Source organism: Aquarana catesbeiana, linkage group LG13 (assembly GCF_042186555.1).
Source record: "Aquarana catesbeiana isolate 2022-GZ linkage group LG13, ASM4218655v1, whole genome shotgun sequence".
NCBI lineage: Eukaryota > Metazoa > Chordata > Amphibia > Anura > Ranidae > Aquarana > Aquarana catesbeiana.
The window spans coordinates 73,669,308-73,696,717 of record NC_133336.1 but is presented as its reverse complement, the minus strand read 5'-3'; the positions used below and the strand labels follow the sequence as shown (position 1 = coordinate 73,696,717).

The window sequence follows — 27,410 nt, the reverse complement described above, 5'->3', positions numbered from 1 at the left end:
CCAGTACACACGCCCGAAATTCGGCCTGTGTGTTCTAGGCTTAAAACTTGTGCACATAGAATTTGGTGCAGCTGTGCATAGTAACCAATCAGCTTCAGCTTAAAGTGGAAGTCCACCCTAACACTTAATTTCTCCCCTGCAATCATTAATGTGAGCTAAGTTCAGCCTTATGTCTCAAAATGAAAAAAAAAAAGATATTTTACATATAATAGAAAAATTTTCATTTTTAACTGGACTTCCACTTTAACTGCTCAATAAACAATTGTGCAATTATGAGATTAATTGCTGCAACATGTCACTTGTGTAGCTTGCACCATAGGAGGCCATTTGTTCCCTTTGCTTTGTGATTAATTACTACTCCTAGAGAATAATTGGTAATGATTTTACTATTATGTTTAAGCTACTAAAAATGATTCATGTAGCTCTAGCCATATTGATATTGATGATCAGTATAAACAATCGTTTAACAAAACTCTGAGGACAGACAGCCATATGCCTGATCTGCAGGGGAATAAAACCACCAATCTATTATAGCTACCACCTCTGCCTTCTTTCCCATGATGCTTTGCATGTAAACATGGTAGATGCAAGTGCATATTTACAATGAATAATTTCCATTAGGGATATTGCAGCCAGAAATTGCCTTCTGACCCATACCAGCAGCGGACGTGTGGCTAAAATAGGTGACTTTGGAATGGCTCGGGACATCTACAGGTAAGAATTCCAATTCTTTTATAACTGGCTGATTCATAAAAAGCCAAGCAAAAGTGATTGTGCTGGATCTCAGAGCTTCCGTGTTTTTAGTTCTCTCACAAGATGAAAATCTTATACAGATGTAGCACCCTTTTTTTAGGCAGGGTTGCTCCTAAATTTACCTGCCAGGTGTACTTACCTTGGCTCATTGTTAGGGATCAATTGACTTCACCCTAATGCCTCGTACACACGAGCGGACTTTACGGCAGACTTTGCCCGGCGGACGGGATTTCGTCGGACAATTTGATCGTGTGTGGGCTCCAGCGGACTTTGTTTGCTCAAAAGTTGGAAAGTTGGAAACATGTTTTAAATCTATCCGTCGAACTCGAGTCCGGTCGAAAAGTCCGCTCGTCTGTATGCTAGTTCGACGGACAAAAAGCCACGCTAGGGCAGCTATTGGCTACTGGCTATGAACTTCCTTGTTTTAGGTCGGTCGTACGTCATCATGTACGAATTCAACAGACTTTGGTGGATTGTGTGTAGGCAAGTCCGTTCATTCAGAAAGTCCGTCGTAAAGTACGTCGAAAAGTCCGCCGGGCAAAGTCTGCCGCAAAGTCCGACCGTGTGTACGCGGCATAAGTCTTGAATTGCTGCACTTCTCTCTTCTGCCGATAGGTGGCTGGGTACCTGGTGGCATTAGATAAGACAAGGGCAAAGCAAGGATGGATTAGGAGTATATGGGGTATCTCAGCCAATGGGCAGGGGTTTTCTTAAATCCCTTGGCCTGCTGGGAGAACCTATATATTTAGGTGGAGTCAGGTGATCACTGTTCTGTGCCACCTGGATGGCTGTCTGGGTGGACGTGTGTCGTGTTGCCCCGGGCTGCTAGGCCAGAGTTTGGGCCTAGGCTGTCTGAGGGCCTATCTAGGAGCAAGAGAGCAGCTCAGGGTTGGGATTGAGGCTTGCAGTCCAACCAGAAGTGACAGCTCTGCCGGCCAGAGAACCTGTCAGTGGTAGGAGGTAGAGGGGAAGCTGTCGCCACTTAGGGACCAACCACCTTTTTACCGGGGACCACAGTGAGTACCTGAAGCAAGTACCGGAGCAGTATTCTCATCGAACGGGCACGGTGGAGAATCTGGAAACTTCAGGTAGTGATCAAGTCAGAGACCCAGCCAGTGGAGGTGACGCTTTCAGAGCAGCCTTGTGTGTCAAGCCAGGGACTGAGCAGGCCAGTGGAGTGAAGCTTTATAAGTATCTGGAGTTCCAAGCTAGGGACCAAGCAGAGAAACAGGGGTGACGTTTGAGGAAGATACTACAGTGAAGATTGTAAGAGCTCAAGGGATTCAGTGGCAGTGAATCATCTAGTCTAGTGAGAGAGAGACTGGGAGCTCAATGGGTTGACGAACTACAAGAAGTGATTGTAGTGAAAGTGAATGGAACTGTTACACCTTGTGTTAGAAACTGTTAAAGACTGTTGCCATAGGAGACAGCATTCCTACACATGCAGATGTGGCGTCTTGCTGGATGCCTTTCCCTGCATGGCTGTCTACCTGTTAGAAGTCTCAGAGTCTGCCAATTAACATTGCAACTACCTAAGGGTGTCCTGGCCCTAACCCTCTCTCCCAAAGTTCTGTTTAAGAGAAAATAAAATCTCTTTGCATTTAAGAAGTGTCTGGCAGCCATGAATCTAACTTGCATTTTACCCACTATGCCTTACAACCCACTCTATATGGAAGTATGTCAGCAGTTCTTGGCTCTTAAGGTTCTCATTAGACTAGAGGAGGCCTGAGACCTTGCTACACACTTTACCCAAAATCATTATAGTTTCCCTTCAATAATTAAGGCATGAAACATTTTAATAACCCAATCTGGGTCTGCATATTTAAATTTATAATTTTTGTAAATATTATTATTACTCAAAATATCTACACCAGGAACAAACATGCCATGATTAATGTTGAATGTGTTTAAGGATAAAAGTATAATAGTAAGCAAGGACCTGGGGACCCTCAGAACTCTTGGTTTTTGGCAGCCATGGGCTTCTGTATCACAAGGTGGTGTGGAGTACTCAATAATTCTGATAAGAAGAACATAAGCATGGTGGAGGTAGCATGCCTCTCCTGTGGTTGCTGAATTCTATATTGGACTGGATTTCCCCTTGTAAACCAAGGGCATGGCCATATTTACTATAATAGCACTTGCAGACCTGTGTCTGGGGCAGCAGGGTAAACAGGGAGCAGTGCCAATCTGACATTTTTTTCCTGTTTTACATTTTTTTTCTGGCAAACTATGGACATTCATGGATAATTTCATCATGTCAGTGGTAGGGAGGTGTTTGTTAGCTATGGAAGTTAAGAGAAGAAGGAAGACGCACAGCGTACTATAAATGAAGAAACATGAAAACATCTTTCCTTTCTCTTGTTTGTTGATCTGATATGTTGAGGAATAGCTTGCTGCCTCAAATAATGCATTCTAGTATTAGCTGGTAATTGAAAAATTTTAAAGGCGGGGCTTGTTTTGAAGGATGTTGTTATCCAGATGTCTGAATATGACCTTGAGTGTGAATAAAATCTGAATTGTTTCTTTCAGAGCAAGTTACTATCGAAAGGGAGGGAGAGCCATGCTGCCTGTGAAATGGATGCCTCCTGAGGCTTTCTTAGAGGGAGTCTTTACTTCCAAGACTGATTCCTGGTAACCTTCCTAATTGTCCAATTTTTCTTTTTTTGTTTTTGTAGTTGTTCATGGTTTTTGCTTTGTTATAAAACAACAAATAACAAACATGCTATACCTACCTGCTCTGTGCAATGGTTTTGCACTGAACAGTGCTGATCCTCTTCTTCTGGGATCCCCCACCGGCGCTCCAGACTCCTCCCCCCCCCCTCCCATTGCCTCCATGGAAAGCCGCTGTTCATGGGGGAACCCATGTGTGTGTGCTTCAGAGCCACCCTGTCCGCGTTTATTGACACAGAGCAGGCATCTCAGCCCTGCTCGCTCGCTCAGCATAGCATTTGATTATCAATCTGTCCAGGGAGACAGCATCAGCACCGCTGCTCTCGTGCACATTGCTGGATCAGATCAGGCTCAGGTAAGTATAATGGGGGCTGGGGGGGCGGGGGGATTTTGCAGCACAGAAGGGTTTTCACCCTAATGCATAAAATACATTTAGGCAAAAAACCTTAATGCCCCGTACACACGGTCGGATTTTCCGACGGAAAATGTGTGATAGGACCTTGTTGTCGGAAATTCCGACCGTGTGTAGGCTCCATCACACATTTTCCATAGGAATTTCCGACACACGAAATTTGAGAGCTTGCTATAAAATTTTCCAACAAAAAAATCCGTTGTCAGAAATTCCGATCGTGTGTACACAAATCCGACGCACAAAGTGCCACGCATGCTCAGAATAAATTAAGAGACGAAAGCTATTGGCTACTGCCCCGTTTATAGTCCCGACGTACGTGTTTTACGTCACCGCGTTCAGAACAATTGGATTTTCTGACACCTTTGAGTGACCGTGTGTATGCAAGACAAGTTTGAGCCAACATCTGTCAAAAAAAATCCATGGATTTTGTTGTCGGAATGTCTGATCAATGTCCGACCGTGTGTACGGGGCATAAGACTTTAGAACCACTTTAATTGAACAAGCTGAAGTTAAAAGCTCATTGGCTACCATGCACAGCTGCACCAAATTCTGGGTGCACCATCTTTAGAAAATCTCTCGCACTTTGTTCAACAATACCAAGCTATGACAAAGGGGAACCTTTTAAACCCCCTAAACATGTTAGCTTTTTATGATATAAAAATCTGCAATTGAGAAAATTGTAACAATTTGGAACTCTCCAAAAAGACACAGATACCAAGAAATGCTGATGGAACGTCTAGTCAATCTCCACTACAAAAACGTAGTGTGTACTTGTTAAAGAGGCATCTCCTCACTTTCTGTCCTAGTTAGAACATTTGGGGTTGATTTACCAAAGACTGTGTATTTGCAAGTGCAGTTGCGCTCTGAAAGTACAGTTGCTCCAGAGCTTAGTAAATGTTAAAACTTCACTTTACAAATAATACCCAATCACATGCAAGAAAAATGGAAAAAAAATGCATTTTTGCTTGCACATGATTGCATGATGGGAGTCAGCAGAGTTTTCCTCATTTATTAAGCTCTGAAGCAACTGCACTTGCAGAGTGCGCAGTCTATTTTCCTTTAGTAAATCAACCCCATTGTCTCTGGGGCAAGAAGTGAACGGGAATCTCTGCAGTGGGCTCACATATGAAGTTAAACACCTTCCCAGATAGCAAGGATAACGTGCCACAAATTTGTGGCAGTGTTGAATTTTAAGTTTGTTAACTTGTTGCACATTTTCACTGACAAGTTGTACAGTTTCAGAGCACTTGAAACACAAGTTATAGTTGACACTTTTTTAATTTGTAGCAAATATGCGTGGCAAGTCTGTAACAAGAGCAAAGCTGCAGTGGTGAGTCTACAGCAAGAGCTCTGCAAGTCTACAGCTTGAAAATTCAGCCACAGTGACCCCTGTGGTGGGATGACTATTGCACAACATAACTGAACCAGAACTTGCAGCAGGCTTGCAGAATATTTGTAAAGAAAGTTGATCTGGAGTCATGCCATGCAGACTTGCTGGAATTGTGAAGGCTGGCAAGTCTAGCAATAGCTTAGCAAGTCATTTTCAAACTAGCAGCACAATTGCTTGCTATCTGGGTAATAGAGGTTCTAATCATTCCTGACTATACACACTTTTAATCCAAATGGTAATAGATTATGGTCAGAAAATAGCAAGGTACCACATCTCACATAGTTTCATTATGAAATCACAAATAACGTGCCTGGAATATAGAGCTACATATATAGGGTGCTAGGAGGTCCTGGATGTAATGACTATGATTTAGGAAATAATCATATCAGGAAACACATACAGTATATGTTTTTTTTTTTTATTATTATTTATTGTGGTTTTTTTTTTATTGTGAGAAAGCAATTAACAGGAACAAAGGCCGCAACATTTGCCGACAAGTCAAATCAAGAAAGACAATATACAGTACATTGGTACAAGTTTAGAGAGACCTAACAGTGCTGGGTCTAGTGGTGTACGTTAAGAAACATTTAAATGGATGGCGGTCGGCGTAGTTTTATTCTGTTAATTATTCTTTTTTAAGTTATGCTAATAAAATTGTTCAATTCTTTATACTAATGGTTGTAGTGTCTGGGTACCTCAAAAATCCTTTATCACTGTTTCTTTCTTTGTGATATAATTATGTATACTTAACTTTAGAAAAAGTTTTTTACATTTTCTTGTAGAAATAGCTTCAGGGTGATTAAAATCTAAATATATATATAATATGAGCTGCAGAAGTGACACACAGGATTTTTTTGCTGTTTTAGGTCCTTTGGTGTACTACTTTGGGAGATCTTCTCATTAGGATATATGCCTTACCCATGTAAAACCAACCAGGAGGTGCTGGAGTTTGTAACAAGTGGTGGACGGATGGATCCTCCCAAAAACTGCCCAGGACCAGTGTAAGTGTTCAGTCTGCAAACGTTTAAGTGAGTTAGATTTTTTTTCCTCTGTGGTCATAAGCAGGTTAGCAGAGCCTCCTTCTCTTCTGATACTCTCCTAAAAAAATGAACATAATATGCATTTAAGATGTTCCATATCCTTTAAAGATACCATGTCATTACAGTATAAAAAAACACACAGAAATGCCTAGTAAAAAAAGAGATTTCATATCTACCTTTCCAATGGATGGTAGGTAAAATCTTTGTAGGTGCCACAGGTATCTGACGATTCTGGGTGTGTCGGATACCTGGCCCCTTGACAAGTCGTTCTCTCTGCCACCTGCTATGTTACTAATGTGGAAGGAACTAAGGGAGGAACTACAGTGCCCATTGGGGGGGGGGGGGGGGCAAGTATCGATCACAACTGGAAATGTGTTTTATAGGTTGCTTGTCTTAATATTTTTACTGTAGTGACAGGTTCACTTTGACCTATTAATAAAATGTACACAATGGGGTTTATGCCAACATTAACAAATTAGATTATTAAAAAAGTATCTCTTGCTTGTCATGAATTTAAGAAAAGTTGTTTTGAGCTTCTTCATGTAACCTAAAGCCTAAACAGCCATGATTACTTGGTCTCCGGCTACCAGAAACATTGATGGGGTTTGATACCATTAGAGACTACAGAGAATCCATTGTTTGGACACAAGGAATAATAGCTAATGGCCCCTCTGTGTCTGTAGAGGGCTATACCGAAGGGGCCCCAGGCTTCCTGCCCTGACTATAAGCACCCACGGCACAGCACCAGGGTGAGGAAGGAAAATAAAACATCCCTTTAGGGTTACTGATTTGGTATTAATCAGGGCTTTTTTTCTCAGAGAATAGGTGCAGGAACTCAACCATGCCCGCCACACTCACATACCTGCCAAATGACATCAAATAGTAGCTCTTCCCTCTGCATACAACCCCCTCCCTCCACTGCCCTCATTTTCTCCCCCCTTTTTAAAATCTCCACTATCTGTCATATAGCTTACCTTTGTTGCAATATTAAGCTGAAACACCTATCCGGCTGTAGTATCTCCCAGTATATTATGCTATACTACAGTCACTTGGAAGGGAAATTATGCAGTAGGAGCATGAACTGGTCACCAGGGAAAAAATGGAGACCACAGAGGGTGCATCCTACCACGTACCCTCTCCTGCCCATGACTGCACTGAACCCTGGGCACTTGTTCTGTATCTCCCTTGTCCCTGTCCGGCACTCAGTGGGATTTGCGCAGGAGATCTGACCTGTGGGAGCTACTGGGAGATAAGCTATCACTTGTAAACGCAGAAGCTAGACTTCGGTGTTACCAAGTGATAGTGGTGAGCAGGGAACAGAAGACCTGAGCCAGAGGTGGTGGAACTGAGTTCCCCCCTAGTTCCTGCTGAAAAAAAGCCCTGGTATTAATAGAATTGTGGTAAGATCATCTGCCCAAATGGACAAGTTCTGTTAAATCGTTGTATGTTACTGATACTGATGACCCTACTCTCACTTAATGTGTTAGATATCGGATAATGACACAGTGTTGGCAGCACACACCAGATCACCGACCAAACTTCTCGACCATATTGGAACGGATTATCTACTGCACACAGGTAGGTGTTGTCACTAAAAATCTGAGCTTATTCTATAATGAAGGCTAGAATCCATAATAGACTTTAACTCATTGCTACATGCTACACCATTGCTACATGGTGTTTTACCAGTTTAGCTATTATAGCTTGGTCTTACCATATAGGTAAATACAAGCTTAGGGGGCTCTTCAGACTTATGCGCTGCAGTAACATTTGACTAAAATGCATGTTTTGGACTTTGTATGGTACATTGAGGTGCCACTTCCAGGACTTCTCCAGAGCCTCTTCCACCCTCTGGCACTCATTAGCCCCATTTGGCTATCTCCTAGTCTGTCCTCATTCAGGCAATCACTGAAAACTTATCTCTTCGGGGGAATAAAGGGAGATGCACCTGCTTCTACTTTTCTCCATCACCTCATCCTTTGTAGTTATTATTGTTGGTATCACCTGCCCTTCCCTTTTAAGGCTGTAAGCTCTCACGAGCAGAGCCCCCCTAATCCGCTTTTATTGAACAGTATTATAGCTGTACTGTCTCCGTTTATTTTGTAAAGAGCTGTCCAAAACCTGTATAATAATAATAGTAACATGCAAATTAAAGCCATAATGTGCTAGTATACATCTCATACTAGCACATTATGTGAAATGTACCTGCAAACTAAGCCCTCCACCGATGCATTGTCACCGCTGGAGGCCACATTCCATCTTCACCCGTCTTCCTTCTGGGTCCGCGGACTCCGACTGTGTGACTCGCATGACGTCACTCCTGCGCATGCATGGGGGAGCCGCCAGTCACGGCACAGGAGTCTGAAGGAATGGCACGGGTGGCCATTCCTTCAGAGCGCATGTGCCGATGACCTCATCGGCTGCATATACAGTAAATATCTCCTAAATGGGAAATTTTTAGGAGATATTTACAGTACCTACAGCTAAGCCTTATTATAGGCTTACCTATAGGTAAAATGAATGGATGGGAGTTTACAACCACTTTAAAATATGAGGTGGGATTATTTGGTTGAAAAATCCACAGTTATTGACAAAATATCACCCTTCCTTCTTCATGCAGGTTAGATGGCAATAAAAGATCATGTCCGGGGCCGCGATTAGAAATCGTGGGGCTCTATAGAGCCTAATTTATAAGGCCCGCCAAGCACGCCATGGTGAATTTTTGGGTGTGGCAAAACTGTGCTAACAGTGGGTAAGAACTTACAACTTGAGCCTACGTACAGGTGTCAGGAGTAAGTAAATTTCAGAGTGCAGGTGCACCTTCTGCTGAAAGCAAAAAAGTTCTCTCTCAGCGCTGGGCCCTCCTGCTGAACTAATGGGGCCCAGGAAATATTAGTAAGTGCTGGGAGTTGCGGCCTATGGTAATACTCCGCCTGAGCCCCATGGAAAGTAAAAAGTCTTCTCTCTGCCCTTGGGCCCCTTTGCTGGACTAATGGAGTACAGGAGGGCTACCTCTGCTCCCCTATCAGCAGCCCTGGGTATGTCCACAGGCAATTCTAGTAATATTCAATGAAGCAGAAATAAACTAGAGATGCGCACATAAATTCACGGCACTCCTCTGGAGGACAAACATGAGCTTATTCAGCATATATACATAGATTATCAGTCTCTAGCAGCCAACATATCCACAGAGTACAGACAAAAAAGATGAATAGTATTAATCACTATGGCTAAAACATTGGGCCACTGGGACTGTGCTATCACTTTGTAAGTAATAAGAAGCGAATCTAGTCTTTTTGCTGGCCGCATGCCTTAAAATATAGCGAAGCATCTTTTTTTTCTTTCTGAGTGTAGACTAATCACAGACACATTATTGGTGCCTTTCAGTTAGTGCTTTTTGCACCAGTCTTTCCCTAGGTCTAGTATTTTGGAGCTCATTATGCTATCTGAAATTTGCAAGATATGCAAGAAATTCAAACATTGCTCATAACATATGGGCCATGTAGAAGATAGTCATTTGTGTTAACAAGCACCTTTGAGAATCTGGAAGTGCTCATTGCTGCACGCAAGAGCTGGAACTTGTAATTGTTCACTTTAGTAAATCAAATGGTTTCTTCACTGCTTAAGTCCAACTGGCAGTCTAGAGCAGTGTTTTTCAACCTTTTTTTAGTCAAGGCACCCTTTAAAAATTATGGACAATGTCGAGGCACCCTTTAAAAATTCTGGACAGTCTTGAGGTACCCCATTCTAAAATGTAAAAACTATTCTAATAGTTTTACATAATGCAGCAACATCTACAAGTCCAAGTAGGACACCCAGCATTAGAGGCAATTTATTCTTCCAAAGGGGATGGGAGGGCCAAGCAAGAATGCTATGCAGGCGACTGACATCCTCCTTATCAACTGATGACATCATTGGTTGTTAGGAAGCCGGCAGATAGAAGGTTGTACTTATTGGAAAAGAACAACAGCATGTACTGTAAAGTCGCTTATATAAACTGACAATATATGTGTATTATACCTTTATTTCCAGCAGGTGACACTGCAGTATGATAGTGTGTATTCTATGGTACAAAGTAATAACAGGATGTATTGTCTGTATCTCAGTGCATGTAATTGTCCTGTTTCCTGTAAGACATGCATTGCTAATTATCCATGAAAGTAAAGTATTCTCTGCATACAACAAGTTCCCAAGCGCATTATTCAATAACTTGCTAATAGGTTACGGGCCCAGGCATTGGAGAGGATAACCCAGCAGACCCAGCGTATCCAGCAGCACCCAGAGGTACTGTAAAGAATATCCAGTGAGTACAGCAAGTCAGTGAATACTGTATACAAGCTGATGAAATATGGCAAGTGGTTCAGATGTCAAGTTTGCAATTGCAGAGCTGAACAATGCCAATTACCAGCTGTGGAAGTTTAAACTGGAAGTGTTTCTCGGCAAGGATGACTTGTGGCACATGCTGAATATGGACAGACCCATAAACAGAGAGACGGAGGAATGGGATAGGAAAGATAGGCAGGCAAAAGCTATAATAAGCTTACTAGTGGAAGATGACCAGCTTATCCACATAAGAACAGAGAAAACAGCCAAAGGTATGTGGAAGAAAGCTATACAAGATGAGACTAGACGAAGGCCAGCAAATGTGTGACCACGTAAATGTTATGCTAGACATGATAGAGCAGCTACGTGCCATCAGAAAGGACATCGAACATAACTATACTCTTTCCCTGCTCTTCTGCAACCTTCCAGAGACATATACTGCTCTTATTAACGCTTTAGAAACCAGACCTGAGCAGGAGCTAACACTGGAATTTGTCAAACGCAAATTAATTGATGAATATGACAGAAGGAAAGAAAACATGCACCATGATGACAAAGCTCTTAAGATGTACAAAGGCACAAAGCACAACAAAGAAAGCAGAGCCTGTCTTCACTGTAAAAGGACCGGTCACTTAAAAAAGGACTGTTCTATATGGAAAGCTGAGCAGCGAAAGCTAAAGCTATCCACAAAAGAAAGAGTCAAAGCAATCACAAAGGAAACTGCAGACACATCATGGAGTGGCACCTTTAAACTGACACAGAGCGGCAAGCCACGCGGCTCATGCATAGACTCAGGAGTGACAAGTCACATGACTAGCGATGAGATCTTCTTCACAAACAATGATTACAGTGCAAAAGACAAAGTTTTCCTAGCAAACGTGAAAAGCATCACATCAGAAGGTAAAGGCCAGGGCTTCCTGAACTGCATTACACCACAAGGAGGTCACCACAGTATCCTTGTAAAGAAAGTGCTGTATGTTCCAGAATTAGAAGGCAGCCTACTATCAGTGAAAAGTCTTGCAAACAACAGTCTCACAGTTAGGTTCCAGGGTGATGAATGCTCAATTCATAATAATAAGCAATTCCTCACAAAAGGAAAACTGGATGATCACCTATACAGGCTCATCACCACAGACCAGCAAGCCAATATAGTCTCTAATGACCAACACAGCAAATGTATTCACTTATGCCACAGACGACTGGGGCACAGAAGTCTAAAAGCTATACAGGACATTATAAAAAGAGGTTTATCAGAAGATTTGCTCATGAAATGCAAGTGCTGTATTGAAGCAAAAGCCACACATGCTCCCCTTCCACGGGCATCTCAAAGAAAAACTACCCACCCCCTGCAGCTCATACACAGCGACGTATGCGGTCCAATGAAAACTCCCACATCAGGCGGGAACAAATATCTACTGACTTTCATTGATGACTATTCCAGGTACGCAACTACTTATCTGATGAAACACAAGAATAAAACATCAGAGAAACTTCAAGAGTTTGTTGCCATGTCTAGCAACAAATTCCAATTCAAACCAGGAATAATACGCACCGAAAATGGAGGAGAATACATAAGCAAAGAAGTGGCCTCATACCTGAAGAGACAAGGAATAGTAAACCAGACAACCACACCATACACTCCTGAACAAAACGATGTAGCAGAAAGGAAAAATCGCACTCTTATAGAAATGGCCAGATGCATGTTGTCGGATGCCAACCTACCTCACAAGTACCGGGGAGAAGCAGTTATGACTGCAGCCTACCTACAGAACAGACTACCCTCAAGAGCCATTAAAAGTATTTCATTCGAAATGTGGCATGGATCAAAGCCTAGCTTAGGGCACATCAGATTGTTTGGATGTAAAGCATATGCCTACATTTCAAGTGAAAAGCGATCCAGGCTGGAGAACAGAGCCATAGAGGGCATTCGAATAGGCTACAGCGAACAAACTAAGGGTTACAAAATCCTACACCCAAAGAGTGACAAAGTGACAATAAGCCGTAGTGTTTATTTTGATAAGAGCCTATCATCAGAAACACCAATTCCTGAAAGCTGTGAAGTGAGTATGCCAAGCAAACCAGAAGAAAAGGTCGACCAAAGAGAGCCTGTGCAGGAGTCAGAACAAGAGATGGAACTCACATTGCCTAAATCAAGTTCCCCACCAGATCCTGCTGAACTGCCTAAAGTCAGAAGATCCACCTGGACTACAAAGGGGTTACCACCCTGCAAGCCAGTGGCGGAATTACCAGGGTCGCAACAGTTGCAGTTGCGACTGGGCCCAGCATTCCGCCACTGTGGGGGGGCCCAGCGGGGTTGATCTTCACACACGCTCTGAGCGGAGATCGTGTGTCATAGAACAATAGCACAACAGAGACACCGGCGGCATTAATGTTCTATTTGTCGGTCCCCTCTGGCAGGATGAGAGAGGACACACAGCTGATCTCACGGCTCCCCCTTCTCCCCCCTCCCCTCTCCTGTGTGTTCCGCTGGAAATGTGAGCTCCTTAGCTTCACCCTTGACTGCCCGCTGAGCACACAGGAGGGGGGTGGGGGGAGAAGGGGGAGCCGTGAGATCAGCTGTGTGTTCTCTCTCATCCTGCCAGAGAGGACCGACAAATAGAACATTAATGCCGCCGGTGTCTCTGTTGTGCTGTTGTTCTAGGACACACAATCTCCGCTCAGAGCTGTGCTGTCCTGAGAAGGCAGACAGCACTGATGGAAATTAATAGCAGGCACTGATGAGCACTAATAGAAGGCACTGATGAGCACTGATGAGCACTGATGAGCACTAATAGCAGGCACTGATGAGCACTAATAGCAGGTACTGATGAGCACTAATAGAAGGCACTGATGAGCACTGATAGACGGCACTGATGAGCACTGATAGACGGCACTGATGAGCACTGATGAGCACTAATAGCAGGCACTGATGAGCACTAATAGAAGGCACTGATGAGCACTAATAGCAGGCACTGATGAGCACTGATAGACGGCGCTGATGAGCACTGATAGACGGCACTGATGAGCACTGATAGAAGGCACTGATGAGCACTGATAGAAGGCACTGATGGGCACTGATGAACACTGATAGAAGGCACTGATAAGCACTGATAGAAGGCACTGATGAGCACTGATAGAAGGCACTGATAGACAGCACTGATGAGCACTGATAGAAGGCACTGATGAGCACTGATAGAAGGCACTGATGAGCACTGATAGAAGGCACTGATGTGCACTAATAGAAGGCACTGATGTGCACTGATAGATGGCACTGATGAGCACTGATAGAAAGCACTGATGGACACTTATAAAAGGCACTAATGGGCACTGATAGGAGGCATTTATGGGCACTGATAGGAGGCACTGATGGGCATTGATAGGAGGCACGGATGGGCACTGATAGGAGGCACTGATGAGCACTGATAGGCCACATTGATGAGCACTGATAGGCAGCACTGATAGGAGGCACTAATGTGCACTGATAGGTGGCATTGATGGGCACTGATAGATGGTACTGATGGGCACTGAGGAACACTGATAGGCAGAACTCAGGCAGTATTGATGGGCTTTAATGGGCAGAATTGAAGAGTACTGATAGGTGGCACTGATGGACGTAGTTAGGTGGCATTAATGAGCACTGATAGGTGGTGCTGATAGACAGAATTGATGGGCACTAATAGGCGGCATTAATGAGCACTGATAGGTAGCACTTGTAGGTGGAAGTGATGGGCACTGATAGGCGGCATTGATGAGCACTGATAGATGGCACTGATGATTGGGGCACTGATTATCAGTATAAACAATTTACTGACATTCTTGACAGTTAACGGCAGTCCTTTCCTAACACAGACACAGCGGGGGAGGAAAGGGCTGTGGATAACCAGTCTGTTTACATGTGATCAACTGACATCACATGGTAAAGGGCCGATGTGATTGCGCTGGATGCATGTCCCAGGGGTCATGTGGGAAGCACGGTTTTGGGAGGATGTCCATGGACACCCTCCCAAAATTGGAAGCCCGGGGCTCGGATGGAAGGAGGGCCCATAATGGTTTCTTGCACCGGGGCCCTGAAGGTTCTAGTTACGCCTCTGCTGCAAGCTGTCATACACTGTCAAAACACACAGCATACTTGAACCAACATCCTGGGAAGACATAGAAAAACTGCCAAAACGTGAAGCCAATAAATGGAGAAAAGCAGCAAAAGAAGAATTAAAGTCACTTCAAGAAAATAAAACCTGGACACTCACAGAGCTCCCTCCTAACCGCAAAACTATAGGAAGTAAGTGGACTTTCAAAGTAAAGTTAGATGCAGAAGGGAATATCCACAAAATACAAAGCCAAACTAGTTGCCAAGGGTTACTCCCAGAAATTCAGTGAAGATTACGATAAAACATTCGCTCCCATCGTAAAACACTCCACCATCAGAGCACTTTTTAACGTTGCAGCCGGGAAGGGCAAGCAACTGAAACACCTAGACCAGTGGTTCTCAACCCTACTAGTGCTGTGACCCCTTGATAAAATTTCCCAAGCTGTGGGGACCCCTAACAGTAAAATTATTTTCATAGCGTGGGTTGTCAGCCTCCAAGAAAAGTAATTTGCGCCCCAAACCCACGGACATTTACCTGAGTCCCTTCTGCTCGTACAATTTTAAAAACCCTTATGGTATATTTTAGGATGTACCACTCCTCTCTTTTGTTATCCTTTCTTTCCCTTTTATTTCTCTCTATCCTAATTTCTTGTTTTTATTCCCCCATTCCTCTTTTGCCATCTTTCTTGTTCTTTCACTTATTCCTTCTCTCCATTTTTCTTTGTTCCTCCCCCTCTTTTCCTCTCCCTTCCATGTATTCTCTATTTTTATTCCTTCTCTTACTCCTTAGTGGGGGGGGGGGGGATGGGATGAGTGGCAGTGCTGGTGGGGGGTGGAATGACTGGCAGTGCTAGGAGGAGTTCTGATCAGGCAACTTAGGTCATCTGCAGAACTGTAGTGGGGACTTTTAATGACTACTATAATCACAGGTAGTGTTACTCACTGTGTCTCTGGCTTCACTGCGTCTCATACTTTGTGGTGTCTCGCAGCAGTGACACCTATGCTGAAATCAGGATATGGGGTCTCCTCCAGCCCGTCCCACTTCACATTCCTCACCAGTCAGCTGACCTCTAGTCTCTGCCCCCAGTCATGCCGTGAACTGAATGGGTGGCGGCGAAGAGGCTGAGTGGGCGGCTGCGGGCTCCAGGGACAGCCCTGCTGGGCGGCCACGAAATAGCTGGGAGAGTGGTGCGGGCTTCAGGAACAGCCCAGGATTCGTGAAAATCTAGAAAATCGTCATTCGACCCCCCGAGGGGGTCCCGACCCCCAGGTTGAGAACCACTGACCTAGACGTTAAAACTGCTTTCCTATATGGAGACATTAAGGAAGATCTCTACATGGAGCAACCACCAGGGTTTGAGCAAGGAGACAACCTTGTGTGTAAATTTCAGAAGAGCATCTACGGTTTTAAGCAATCTGCAAGGATGTGGAATGAGAAAGTGAACAAAGTGTTTACCAAGAAGTAAAGCAGACCCCCGTCTCTACTCTGGGAATCAAGAAGACAGATGGATATACATCCTTATCTATGTTGATTACATTATAACCTGTTTTGAACAAGATGGGGATTATAAACACTTCACATTCACAAGCTGAAAGAAAATTTTCAAATCAAAATATTAGGGAACATTAGCTACTATCTGGGAATCCAAATAGAAGAAGATGGAAGTTATCTTCTCAACCAATCTCAGAAAATCTCCAAAATCTTTGAACAATTCCATATGCAAGATGCAAAGGAAGTGAAAACTCCTATGGAACCAGGTTATCAAATGAGCAATGAAGCAGAAAACTTGCTACCCAACAATGACATGTATCGCAGAGCAATCGGTAAGCCGCTATGCAGGAAAGTCTCAGCTCGCTGTCAGTGTGACTGGAATGCAGTGAAGAAAGTGATGCAGTACCTCAAAGGAACAATTCAGATGAAGTTACGGCTACCAGCAACATCAAATCCAACATTAGTCAGATATGTGGATGCTGATTGGGCCGGGGACTGCACAGACCACAAATCTACAAGTGGATGGGGAAGGAACTATAAGTTGGTCTAGTTGAAAACAAGTAACTGTCGCTCTGGCTTCAACTGAAGTAGAGTACATTGCAGCAGCACACGCGTGTCAAGAAGCAATGTGGATTCATCAACTTTTTGTGGACATTGGGAAAGACATGTCCAAATGAATTCTCATTTTTGAAGATAACCAGGGTTTTATAAAACTTACGCAATCAGAAAGGGTCAATCCTAGGACCGAACACAGCGACGTCACGAGTATCACTTACTGAGGGACAATCAAGAGCAAGGTGTTAGTGACATTCAATACTGCCCATCAGAGGAGATGACTGCTGATGCACTCATCAATCCTTTATTGAAGGAATGTCATAGCTATTTCCAGAAGAAGCTGAATATAATTTGTCAAAGCACATGCTGTTGAGACAATATATATATATATATATATATATATATATATATATATATATATATATATATATGCATTATACCTTTATACCCAGCAGGTGGCACTGCAGTATGATGGTGTGTATTCTGTGGTACAATGTAATAACAGGATGTATTGTCTGTATCTCAGTGCATGTACTTGTATTGTCCTGTTTCCTGTAAAACATGCATTGCTAATCCTCCATGAAAGTAAAGTATTCTCTGCATACAACAAGCTTCCAAGCGCATTATTCAATAACTTGCTAATCGTACTGGTGCACAGTGAAAACCTGTGACTTAGTGTAACTAAAAGGCAGCTTTCATTCACACGCTGGCTTGTTTACATTTTTTGGGCAATTTTTAGGCATTTTGCCAAGGCACCCCAGGGTGTCTGGGCATCCTGGTTGAAAAAGGCTGGTCTAAAGAACATAATCTGCAGGGACAGATAGCCCTCCACCTTTCACTCTCGATAAAGAATCTGCTTGTGATTGATAGCATGTAATGTATTAAGGTGGACCTGGAAATCAATATATATTCTTATGTTAAAGAAGTAGTGAACTCAGCTTTTTATCTTGTACCTACAATGAGGCTTACCTGTAGGTACAGTAAATGTCTCCTAAACGTGCACTGTTTTGGAGATACTTACATGTGCAGCAGCCGGTGACGTCACTGGCACATGCGCACTGCGCTCTCAATGGACAGCATGCCATCTGTTGAGAGAGCTGTGCCATGGCCATGACTCCCACGCACATGCGCAGCAGTAAGGTCATCGTGGCTCAGCCATTTATTCTGCCGGAGCCCGCAAACCCAGTAGGAAGACTGGGTGAAGATGTATTCTCTGTCAGCGTTGACAGCGCGCTGCTGGAGGGATACATTTTTTAAGTGAGTCTTTCTTAATATACTAGTATGTGGTACATACTAGCACATTATGACATACACCTATAGGGGGACCAGTTTGTTTGTTTGTTTTTAACACAATTTACTACCGCTTTAAGTACTTGAATCCTAAGTAATATATAACTTTAAAATCAGGTATTTCAATTATTACCTCTGAAAACACAATACTCACCCTGACAATGCCTTAATCTGCCTTTTTTCCAAGAAGCATGACTCCATCTTTGTTCAGGTATCATCCAAGGTCAGCATCTACTTCCTAGACTGAGATGCTGACTTGATGATAAAACATTCATATAAATTCTGGTGGCTGTACAGTTCTCGGCTGTATTCACAAATGTCTGACACAGATCAGGTCCCACTGCAGCCTCTCACCTTATGACTTGTTGCAGTCTGATTGAGGACTAGAGAAGATAGAGAGAAAATGTTTTCTCCTGCTTGCTGCAGTCAGATGCAATCATCTCTGCCTGGGCAACATCAGTAGACTGAAACCCATAAACTGCTTTTTAATTATTAAATGTAGAGCATTTTGACCAATAAGGGCCATTGTCATTGGGCTTTGTTGGCTTCAGAACTGCTTCTCTCCTCATACAAGCATATGGGTATGTAAAAGCAGCATGAAGTACATCAAATGCAAGTCAAATGCATAGCTCCCAACTGTCCCTGATTTCGAGGGACTGTCCCTGATTTGGAGCAATGTCCCTCTGTCCCTCTTTTCCCCTCATTTGTCCCTCATTTTGGTTTGATCTATATAGTTGTATATAAAATGCACTTTTTATCTTTCAAAAAGTGTTTCCCAGTGCTAAACCTTTCATCCAATTTCTAAATTACTGCATTTGTAAACTTTATAAGCCAATATAAAGCAATAGTTGTGGTAAAAAAAAGCCCTTGTGGATTTAATTAACCTTTTTTTTTTTTGTTAATTCTCCTTTAACCACTTAAGCCCCGGACCATTTGGCTGGCCAAAGACCAGAGCACTTTTTGCAATTCGGCACTGAGTCACTTTAACTGACAATTGTGCGGTCGTGCGACGTGGCTCCCAAACAAAATTGACGTCTTTTTTTCCCCACAAAATTTTGGGACCATTCACATTTTACAGCGATCAGTGAGATTAAAAATGCATTGATTACTGTGTAAATGTGACTGGCAGCGAAGGGGTTAACCAGGAGGGGGCACTGTAGGGGTTAAGTGTGTCCTAAGGAGTGATTCTAACTGTAGGGGGGATTGGCTACGCGTGACATGACACTGATCACCGCTCCAGCTTGTTTACATCAGCATTTCCCCATTCTTCCTCTCCGTGAGACGATCGCGGGGATCACACTCACGGAGCTCGCGGCAGGGTCGCGCGCCGCCGCCGGTGCGCACGCGACCACATGGCAGCAAATTTAAAGGGACGTACCTGTACGCCCATTTGCCTGTCCATGCTATTCTGCCGATGTAAAGGTTCATGCGGCAGTCGGCAAGCGCTTAAGGGGGTGTGGTAGGGGGCGTGTCCTATGCCTACATAAGTTTTCTAGTAGGTGTCCCTCATTCCCATCTAAAAATGGTGGGAGAACTGCAAATGCACCTGCATGTAATTCTGAATGATCCTAAAAGCTAAAACTGATATCATTAGCAGGCTGCATGTACCCATTCAATTCCATCAACCTTTTACTGTTTCTGTATATTTTGACATGTCAGGAATTTATTTATGCAGACTTATTAAAGAGGTTTTCACCCTGTAAACAAAAATTTTAAAGTCAGCAACTACAAACACTGTACTGTAGCTGCTGACTTTTAAAAAACACAGGATTCGGCAATGTCGGTCTTCGGAGTCAGGCACCGGCATCCTAACTGTTGGTAGCTGACTGTGACTCCTTGTGGCTTCACAGCCAGCTGCCCACTGAGCATGCACAAGCCACACTGCACCCCCTGATTGGTCTCGCAGTCTCCTGAGACCTGTGACATGCCCCAAGAGGCAGTGGGGGGAGGAGGGGGGTTGAACCCCAGCTCCGATCGCTGCAGCTATCTGACCAGAAGTTGGAGTGGGTACTTGTCAAGATCAGGTACCCGCTCCCCCTCTTAAAAAAAAAATCCCAAATATTGGAGAGGAGGGGGGGATGAGGAAAAGAGGAACTTCCCCTTTTGGGTGAAGTTCAGCTTTAAGTTAATAAAAAAAATTAAGTTTAAGGTCTCTCAATGTGTGCACCTGATGACAGCCACAAACTGGTCTACTGTATATTGTTTGTCTCCAATTCAAATTATCTGTCTGGAGTTTTACCATATAAACGCAAAAATGTAATTAGTACCTTAGCTACTCAATACATGCATCACCCAAACTATACATTTCTGTAGAGAATAAAGTCTCTTGTGCTATCATGTCTTTCAGGATCCTGATGTCATCAATACTGATCTCCCTGTAGAAAGCTGTCCAGCTCTGGAAGTCGAAGGCAGTACAATAATGCGGCCAACCAGCTGTAATGGAATGACACCTCTTTTGGGCAACCCTGCTCTCCCAGTTATCCTGGACACACAGACCATGGAGCATAAGCTAGGTGATTTCCCTGAGGAGTTACGGGTTGAAAATCTGGTGAACTGGAACCTCCGAGCTCCCAGTCTACAATGTGCTGGGGAACCTTCAGACAGTTCATGGGCCCAATCAACCCCAAACTCCACATCAGAGACAAAACCCCAAATGCCCCACAAACTAAAGAACAAATCCAAAAATCTCTGGAACCCAACATATGGGTCTTGGGTAATGGAAAGCACCTGCTGACCTGTTTAAGCATCCTAGTTTCCAGCTAGGATAAGAAGACTCAGGTTTATATGTAGGAACTATGGGACCTGTCTCTACCACAAGCCAAATGTTTCAGCATTTCCAAAGAAAACTCACTACACCCTCTGATCACCTTCACTTGTTTCAAGTTGAATTGCAGGCAAAAAAAAAAAACTTGATATCCCCAACACTGTGAAATATATTTCTAAGTGAAACATTAAAGACTTCGGCTTATGGCAGCATACTGGCATTGACCTCACTTCCTAGCAAAGTAATATATTTTTTTATGTCTCCTGAGTTTGCTTTATTGAATGGCAATAAGGTCTGAAAATATAGAATGTCTGCTTTAGTTATACACGCCTCAGTTTATAAGTACAATTTTCACTGCAGTCTGATATCCTTCAAAATAAGCCATAGAACTCTATACTAAAAACAGGTTGTTCTGTTTAAATATCTGGTTAATGTTAAGTTTTGTAACTGAGAACACAAAGGGACAAAATATACTCATATTCCACTGGAATTTTCTGTGGTTAATGCAGCTGCCATGTCTGTAAAGCTATGATGAGAACTCAGTATTGGCAACTATTGGATTTTGGTCAAAGTGTCTCATAAAATAAAGCCAATGTCCAGTATGTCCTGTTGGAATAGGTGAAGCTGGGTGAATCTACCATTCATGGTAACATGCATCTGAAGCCTGCAGGTATAGGTGACATGCTGTATGTGATGACACTTCTATTGTTCTCTGCACAGCTGTCATCAGCACAGAAGTTGAAGAACTGTTTATCCTTATAGGAAGCATGGAATCTCTGGAGCAAATGCAAGTTCTGAATGAGGGCTTCATTTAAGCAGCACTACTACTGTCAATTTGCTGCCAACTGTGGAGTCAACATTATATTTTTTATAACAAAGACACTTCCATTATCTCCCTTCTGCTTGTAGACCCAACCCATCACTGCCAAACTAGCTGGAAGGGACTATACTTCATAGTGGAGCAGTAATGTACTTTTAAGGTTCGGTGAACTTGATGAATTGGACATTCACTTAAGTTTTAAGCTATGATCTCACTGCATAGATGTCAATATTTTTATTGTTACTTTTGTTGATGAGTAGCAGTTAAAGAGGACCTGTTAACTGTCATTTTGAAGGTAGCCATTTTGAGCTCTAGACATGCCTTGACTTTATCAGTTTTTAAAGCCTGATTGAACAATCAGTTTAACCAATTCAGCTTTACCCCTTTCATAACCAGGCCCTGTGCTACTTTAAAGAGGAAGTAAACTCTGCTGGGGTTTTTTTAACTTTTTTCTTACCTGCAAAGTAAAGGCATAATGTGCTAAAATGCATTGCATACTAGCACATTATGTGACACTTACCTGCAAATAAAGCCCTCGTCATCCCCGCTGGAGGCCACGTCCATCTTCTCCCCTCTTCCTTCCAGGTCCGCGTACTCTGGCTCTATGACTGGCCGGAGCCACGTGATGTCACTCCCGTGCACGGGAGCTGCTGGTTATGGCACAGGGCTCTAAAGAAACGGCACCAGTGGCCGTTCCTTCAAAGCGCATGCCCCAAAGACATAATTGGCGCAGTATACAGTAAATATCTCCTAAACAGTGCAAATTCAGGAGATATTTACAGTACTTATAGATAAGCATTACTATAGGCTTACCTATAGCTACAAACATTAGAGGGAAGTTTACTTCCTCTTTAACTAACAATTGCGCGGTCATGCAATGCTGTAACCAGACAAAATTTATATAATGTTTTTCACACAAATAGAGCTTTCCTTTAGTGGTATTTGATTACCTTTTGGGTTTTTTATTTTTTAATATATAAAAATATTTTAAAATATAGACCGACAATTTTGAAAAATAAACAATATTTTTTTACTCTCTCCTATAAAACATATCCCATAAAAAAATAAAATCTCTGAATAAACGTTGGGCAAAACCTATTCTGCTACATGTCTTTGGTAAAAAAAAAATCCCAATAAGTGTATATTGATTGGTTTGCGTGAACGTTATAGCGTCTACAAACAATTGGATATATACTGGAATTATTATTTTTTTTATATATACTAGTAATAGTAGCGATCAGCGTCTTATAATGGGACTGCGATAGTGCGGCGGAGAATCTGACACTAACTGATGCTGGGGGGAACTAACTGCCACTGACAGTGCCATTATTACAGTGATCAGTGCTAATAATATGCACTGTACTAATGATACTGGGCAGGAAGGGGTTAACATGATAATCGATCAAGGGGTTAAATATGTGCCTAAAAAGTGTTTGTGTGTGTACCGTGTCACTTTTACTGGGGATCTAGTTGTTTTCATTCCTTACTTAGCAGGGAATGAAAAAGCAATGAGATCTCCTGTCACTGAACACAGTTCTGTGTTTACACTTACATTGCTGTGTTTTGAGACGATCAGAGCCAATCAATGTGTGCCCGCAGGCAATCATTGGACAGGACCCAGTGATCGGCATGTGCTGTGACATATCACAGCACAGCCAGGCCAGTGGGCACGTGTGCGCCCCCTACCCAAAAAAAGCAGAATCACGTGTTTATATACATCAATGAATTCCAACAAAATACGTCAATTAAACCTACAGTGTGCAGTCGGCAAGCAGTTAAATAAGTTAAAGACATTCCAGGTGTATTAAAACAAAAGAGTGTGCAATGTTTTACAGTACATTTTCTTTTAGAAGCAGCTACAACCTGATTAGATAAGCTTGTCCTCTGCCAGCAGCTGTGGAGTGGCAATGTTGCTCTCCGTAGGGAAGCAGTGGTCTCATTGCAGAGATCTGTCATGCTCCCTACTGAGTCAGACCTATAGCTTTAAAAGCATCAAAGCATGTACTTCCTGCTGATTGGAGCTGTCTGGGTCTGACTCAGCAGGGGTTGAGCTGGACCTCTTCCCTACTCTACAAGACATTGACTGGAGACAGACTTTACTATTCAGGCTATGGTGGCTTATTTAGAAAGAAAACAGACTGTAAGACTTTGCACACTTTTTGTGATTTACCTGGAAAGTATTTAGCTAACAAACTGAGTTTTGTTGGGTTATAAAACCAAGTGCTGACCTATCAAATTTATGAACACTAAAATGTTAAAGCCAATGACATGTCTTTGCCAAATTCTTAGCCAAATTTCCATTGCTTCAAGTGCAGAAATAGACACATAAAATCAATACTTTTTTGTGGATAAGGCATGTGGTGTATTTACAGACACCTACAATGATTAACAGATAAAAGGGATATTATATAATACATTAAAATTAAACACATTGCTTGGTTTAAAGAGTGGTTATGCTGCTGACATCAAGCAACTTTTATTATGGTAATGGAGTTAGAGAATAAAAAAAACAATTATTACTTTTATGATTAATTAAGTTAATTTATTAATTTGATTTACAATTATATTTGAAAATGAAATTGTAGAGAAAACCCATTGCATTTCAAAAGAGACTCTAACAACAACAATAATATTACCAAAAAGGGTTCAAGATTTTTGTAGTTAAAATGTATGTAAAGACATTTTTTTGACTTATGATAGAAAAGGGGGTTAAAACCCTTGTCACCTTATTTTTTGCTGCATGTGTGGCGCTAGGGAGATTTCCCTTTGATATTTGTCCTGAACACATAACAGGAAATAAAAGTAAACCTCTTGCAAAGTGAATAAAATTCCCAAAGGTGTCATAGGTATACCAGCTGAAGAATTCACTTTTTCCTCTAGCATTTTTTTACTCTAAAATGTTGGATTTCCCATCACTTTTTGTCTTAGTGACAGTGGTCACCAGGACAAATAAAGGGGCAAATTCGTCCAACAAGAACACAAGCAGCAAAAAAAAATGATGGGGAGTCTAGCCTTTCCCACTCTATCCAAAGCAAAAAGGGGCACAGTTATGAAAAAAAAAGGGGAATTAGGGTCTGGAAGACGACGATTTCTTCACAAGTGTTACATCTAGGAGTTATCCTGAAATCTCTGTATACTCATGAAAGGAGGTCTATACGGTGCCTTGAACAAGTACTCATACCCCTTGAAATTTTCCACATTTTGTCATGTTACAAAAATGTAAATGTATTTTATTGGGATTTTATGTGATAGACCAACACAAAGTGGTACATAATTGTGAAGTGGAAAGAAAATGATAAATGGTTTTCAGAATTTTTTACAAATGAATATGTGAAAGTGTGGTGTGCATTTGTATTCAGCCCCCTTTACTCTGATACCCCTAAATAAAATCTAGTGGAAGTAGTAAATAGGGTCCACATGTGTGTAGTTTAATCTCAGTATAAATACAGCTGTTCTGTGAAGCCCTCAGAGGTTTGTTAGAAAACCTTAGTAAACAAACAGCATCATGAAGACCAAGGAACACATCAGACAGTCAGGGATAAAGTTGTGGAGAAATTTAAAGCAGGGTTAGGTTATAAAAAAAATCCCAAACTTTAAACATCTCACGGATCCCTGTTCAATTCATCATCCAAAAATAGAAAGAGTATGGCACAACTGCAAATCTACCAAGACATGGCCGTCCACCTAAACTGACAGGCCGGGCAAGGTGAGCATTAATCAGAGAAGCAGCCAAGAGGCCCATGGTAACTCTGGAGGAGCTGCAGAGATCCACAGATCAGGTGGGAGAATCTGTCCACTGGACAACTATTAGCCGTGTACACAAATCTGGCCTTTATGAAAGAGTGACAAGTAAGCATTGTTAAAAGAACGCCATAAGAAGTCCTGTTTGTAGTTTGCGAGAAACCATGTGGGGGACACAGCAAACATGCAGAAGAAGGTGCTTTGGTCAGATGATTCCAAAACTGAACTTTTTGGCCTAAAAGCAAAACTCTATGTGTGGCAGAAAACTAACACTGCACATCACCTTGAACACATCATCCCCACCGTGAAACATGGTGGTGACATCATGCTGTGGGGATGCTTTTCTTCAGCAGGGACAGGAAAGCTGGTCAGAGTAGATGGGAAGATGGATGGAGCCAAATACAGGGCAATCTTAGAAGAAAATCTGTTATAGTCTGCAAAAGACTTGAGACTGGGGTGGAGGTTCACCTTCCAGCAGGACAACAACACTAAACATTCAGCCAGAGCTACAATAGAATCGTTTAGATCAAAGCATGTTCATGTGTCCAGACCTAAATCCAATTGAGAATCTGTGGCAAGACTTGAAAATTGCTGTTCACAGACGCTCTTCGTCCAATCTGACAGGGCTTGAGCTATTGTGCAGAGAAAAATGGGCAAAAATGTCACTCTCTAGAGGTGCAAAGCTGGTAGAGACATCCCCAAAAAGACTTGCAGCTGTAATTGCAGGGAAAGGTGGTTCTACAAAGTATTGACTCAGGGGGGCTGAATACAAATGCACGCCACACTTTTCACATATTTATTTGTAAAAAATTATGAAAACAATTTATCATTTTCCTTCTACTTCACAATTATGTGCCACTTTGTGTTGGTCTATCACATAAAATCCCAATAAAATACATTTACGTTTTTGGTTGTAACATGACAAAATGTGGAAAATGTCAAGGGGTGTGAATACTTTTTCAAGGCACTGTATGTACCTTTTGCAGCAACCAATCAAACTGGAGGTACATCACTGGAATATAGAAATTATAGTAAACTCTTGAAATGGCTCAAAATGGCTGCCAACAGTGCGGGTAGCCAACAGGTCCTCTTAAATAGATAGGACAATGAAACTAAATAGAATGCAGCCTTGCATCGGTTGCTGTTATTAATAGATGGAACTATTGTGGTTATATAAATAAAGGCATTTCCTTTATACACAAATCGCTATCTTTTTTTTTGTCCAGCTTTGTCTTGATAAAGATCATTGGTTGAAATGATATTTCCCATCTTATTATTCAGTTGACTTTAAGTGAACCTGTGCTTTGTCCATGCAAGGAATGAAAAATCCAAATATGGAATGTGACTTGATATGGCAAAAATCTGGGCATAAAATCTTTATCCAATGTTGTGTTTTCATAATTTAATCCACCACTTTTAGAAAGCCTTCTAATGAGACAGCAGTAAAGAAAAAATATTTCGTATAATTCCCAGGCAGGAAGCACAGCATGCATGTAGCAGAAGGCCTTGTTATATGCCCAAAGATTGGCAGCAGAGTCAGACTCAGTATTCATACAAATATCTGTGCACAGAAATGTAACTCCTATAGTCTATTGAAGAATTAGGATTTTTTTTTATCTTAAATTCCAACTTCAGGAAATCTGAAAATCCTCCCTTGCAGTAGGGCTGTGTCGGCATTGCAAGGGTTAACTGCTTGTTTGTTCTAGAGGGGTGCAAAAGCTCTTTTACTTAAAGCGTTTGTTACTCTAAAAAAAAAAAAATGTATCCTGTTTCCTTAAAGCAGTTGTCTCCAAACTGCGGCCCTTTGCTTGTCTTTATCAGGCCCTTGGGGCATTATTCTTTCCACTGATACGAGACACTATTCTGCCATCTGATACTGACAATGGAGCACAATTTCTCCCACTGACACCATTAATGGGGCACTATTTCTCCCTATGATACCAACGATGAGGCACTATTTCTCCCCCAATACCAAATGTTTAATCCCACTGATGCCAGGAAAATTTCCACTCCCGCTGGCCACAGTCTGGCCCTCCTAGAGTCTGAAGGACAATAAACCGGACCTTTGTTCAG

General features: G+C 42.3%; 1 protein-coding gene across 1 annotated transcript in view; it reads left to right on the top strand.

Moving 5' to 3' along the window:
* The window catches only part of LTK (leukocyte receptor tyrosine kinase), a 142,170-nt gene extending 115,668 nt beyond the window's left edge, over window positions 1–26,502 (top strand). Inside the window, exons 18-22 of the mRNA XM_073609766.1 lie at window positions 622–714; window positions 3,283–3,384; window positions 6,092–6,226; window positions 7,753–7,843; window positions 20,360–26,502. Of these exons, the coding sequence (XP_073465867.1) occupies window positions 622–714; window positions 3,283–3,384; window positions 6,092–6,226; window positions 7,753–7,843; window positions 20,360–20,746 (808 nt within the window). The 3' untranslated portion in view covers window positions 20,747–26,502. The remainder of the gene's footprint in view (window positions 1–621; window positions 715–3,282; window positions 3,385–6,091; window positions 6,227–7,752; window positions 7,844–20,359) is intronic.
* Window positions 26,503–27,410: the final 908 nt, after the last annotated feature.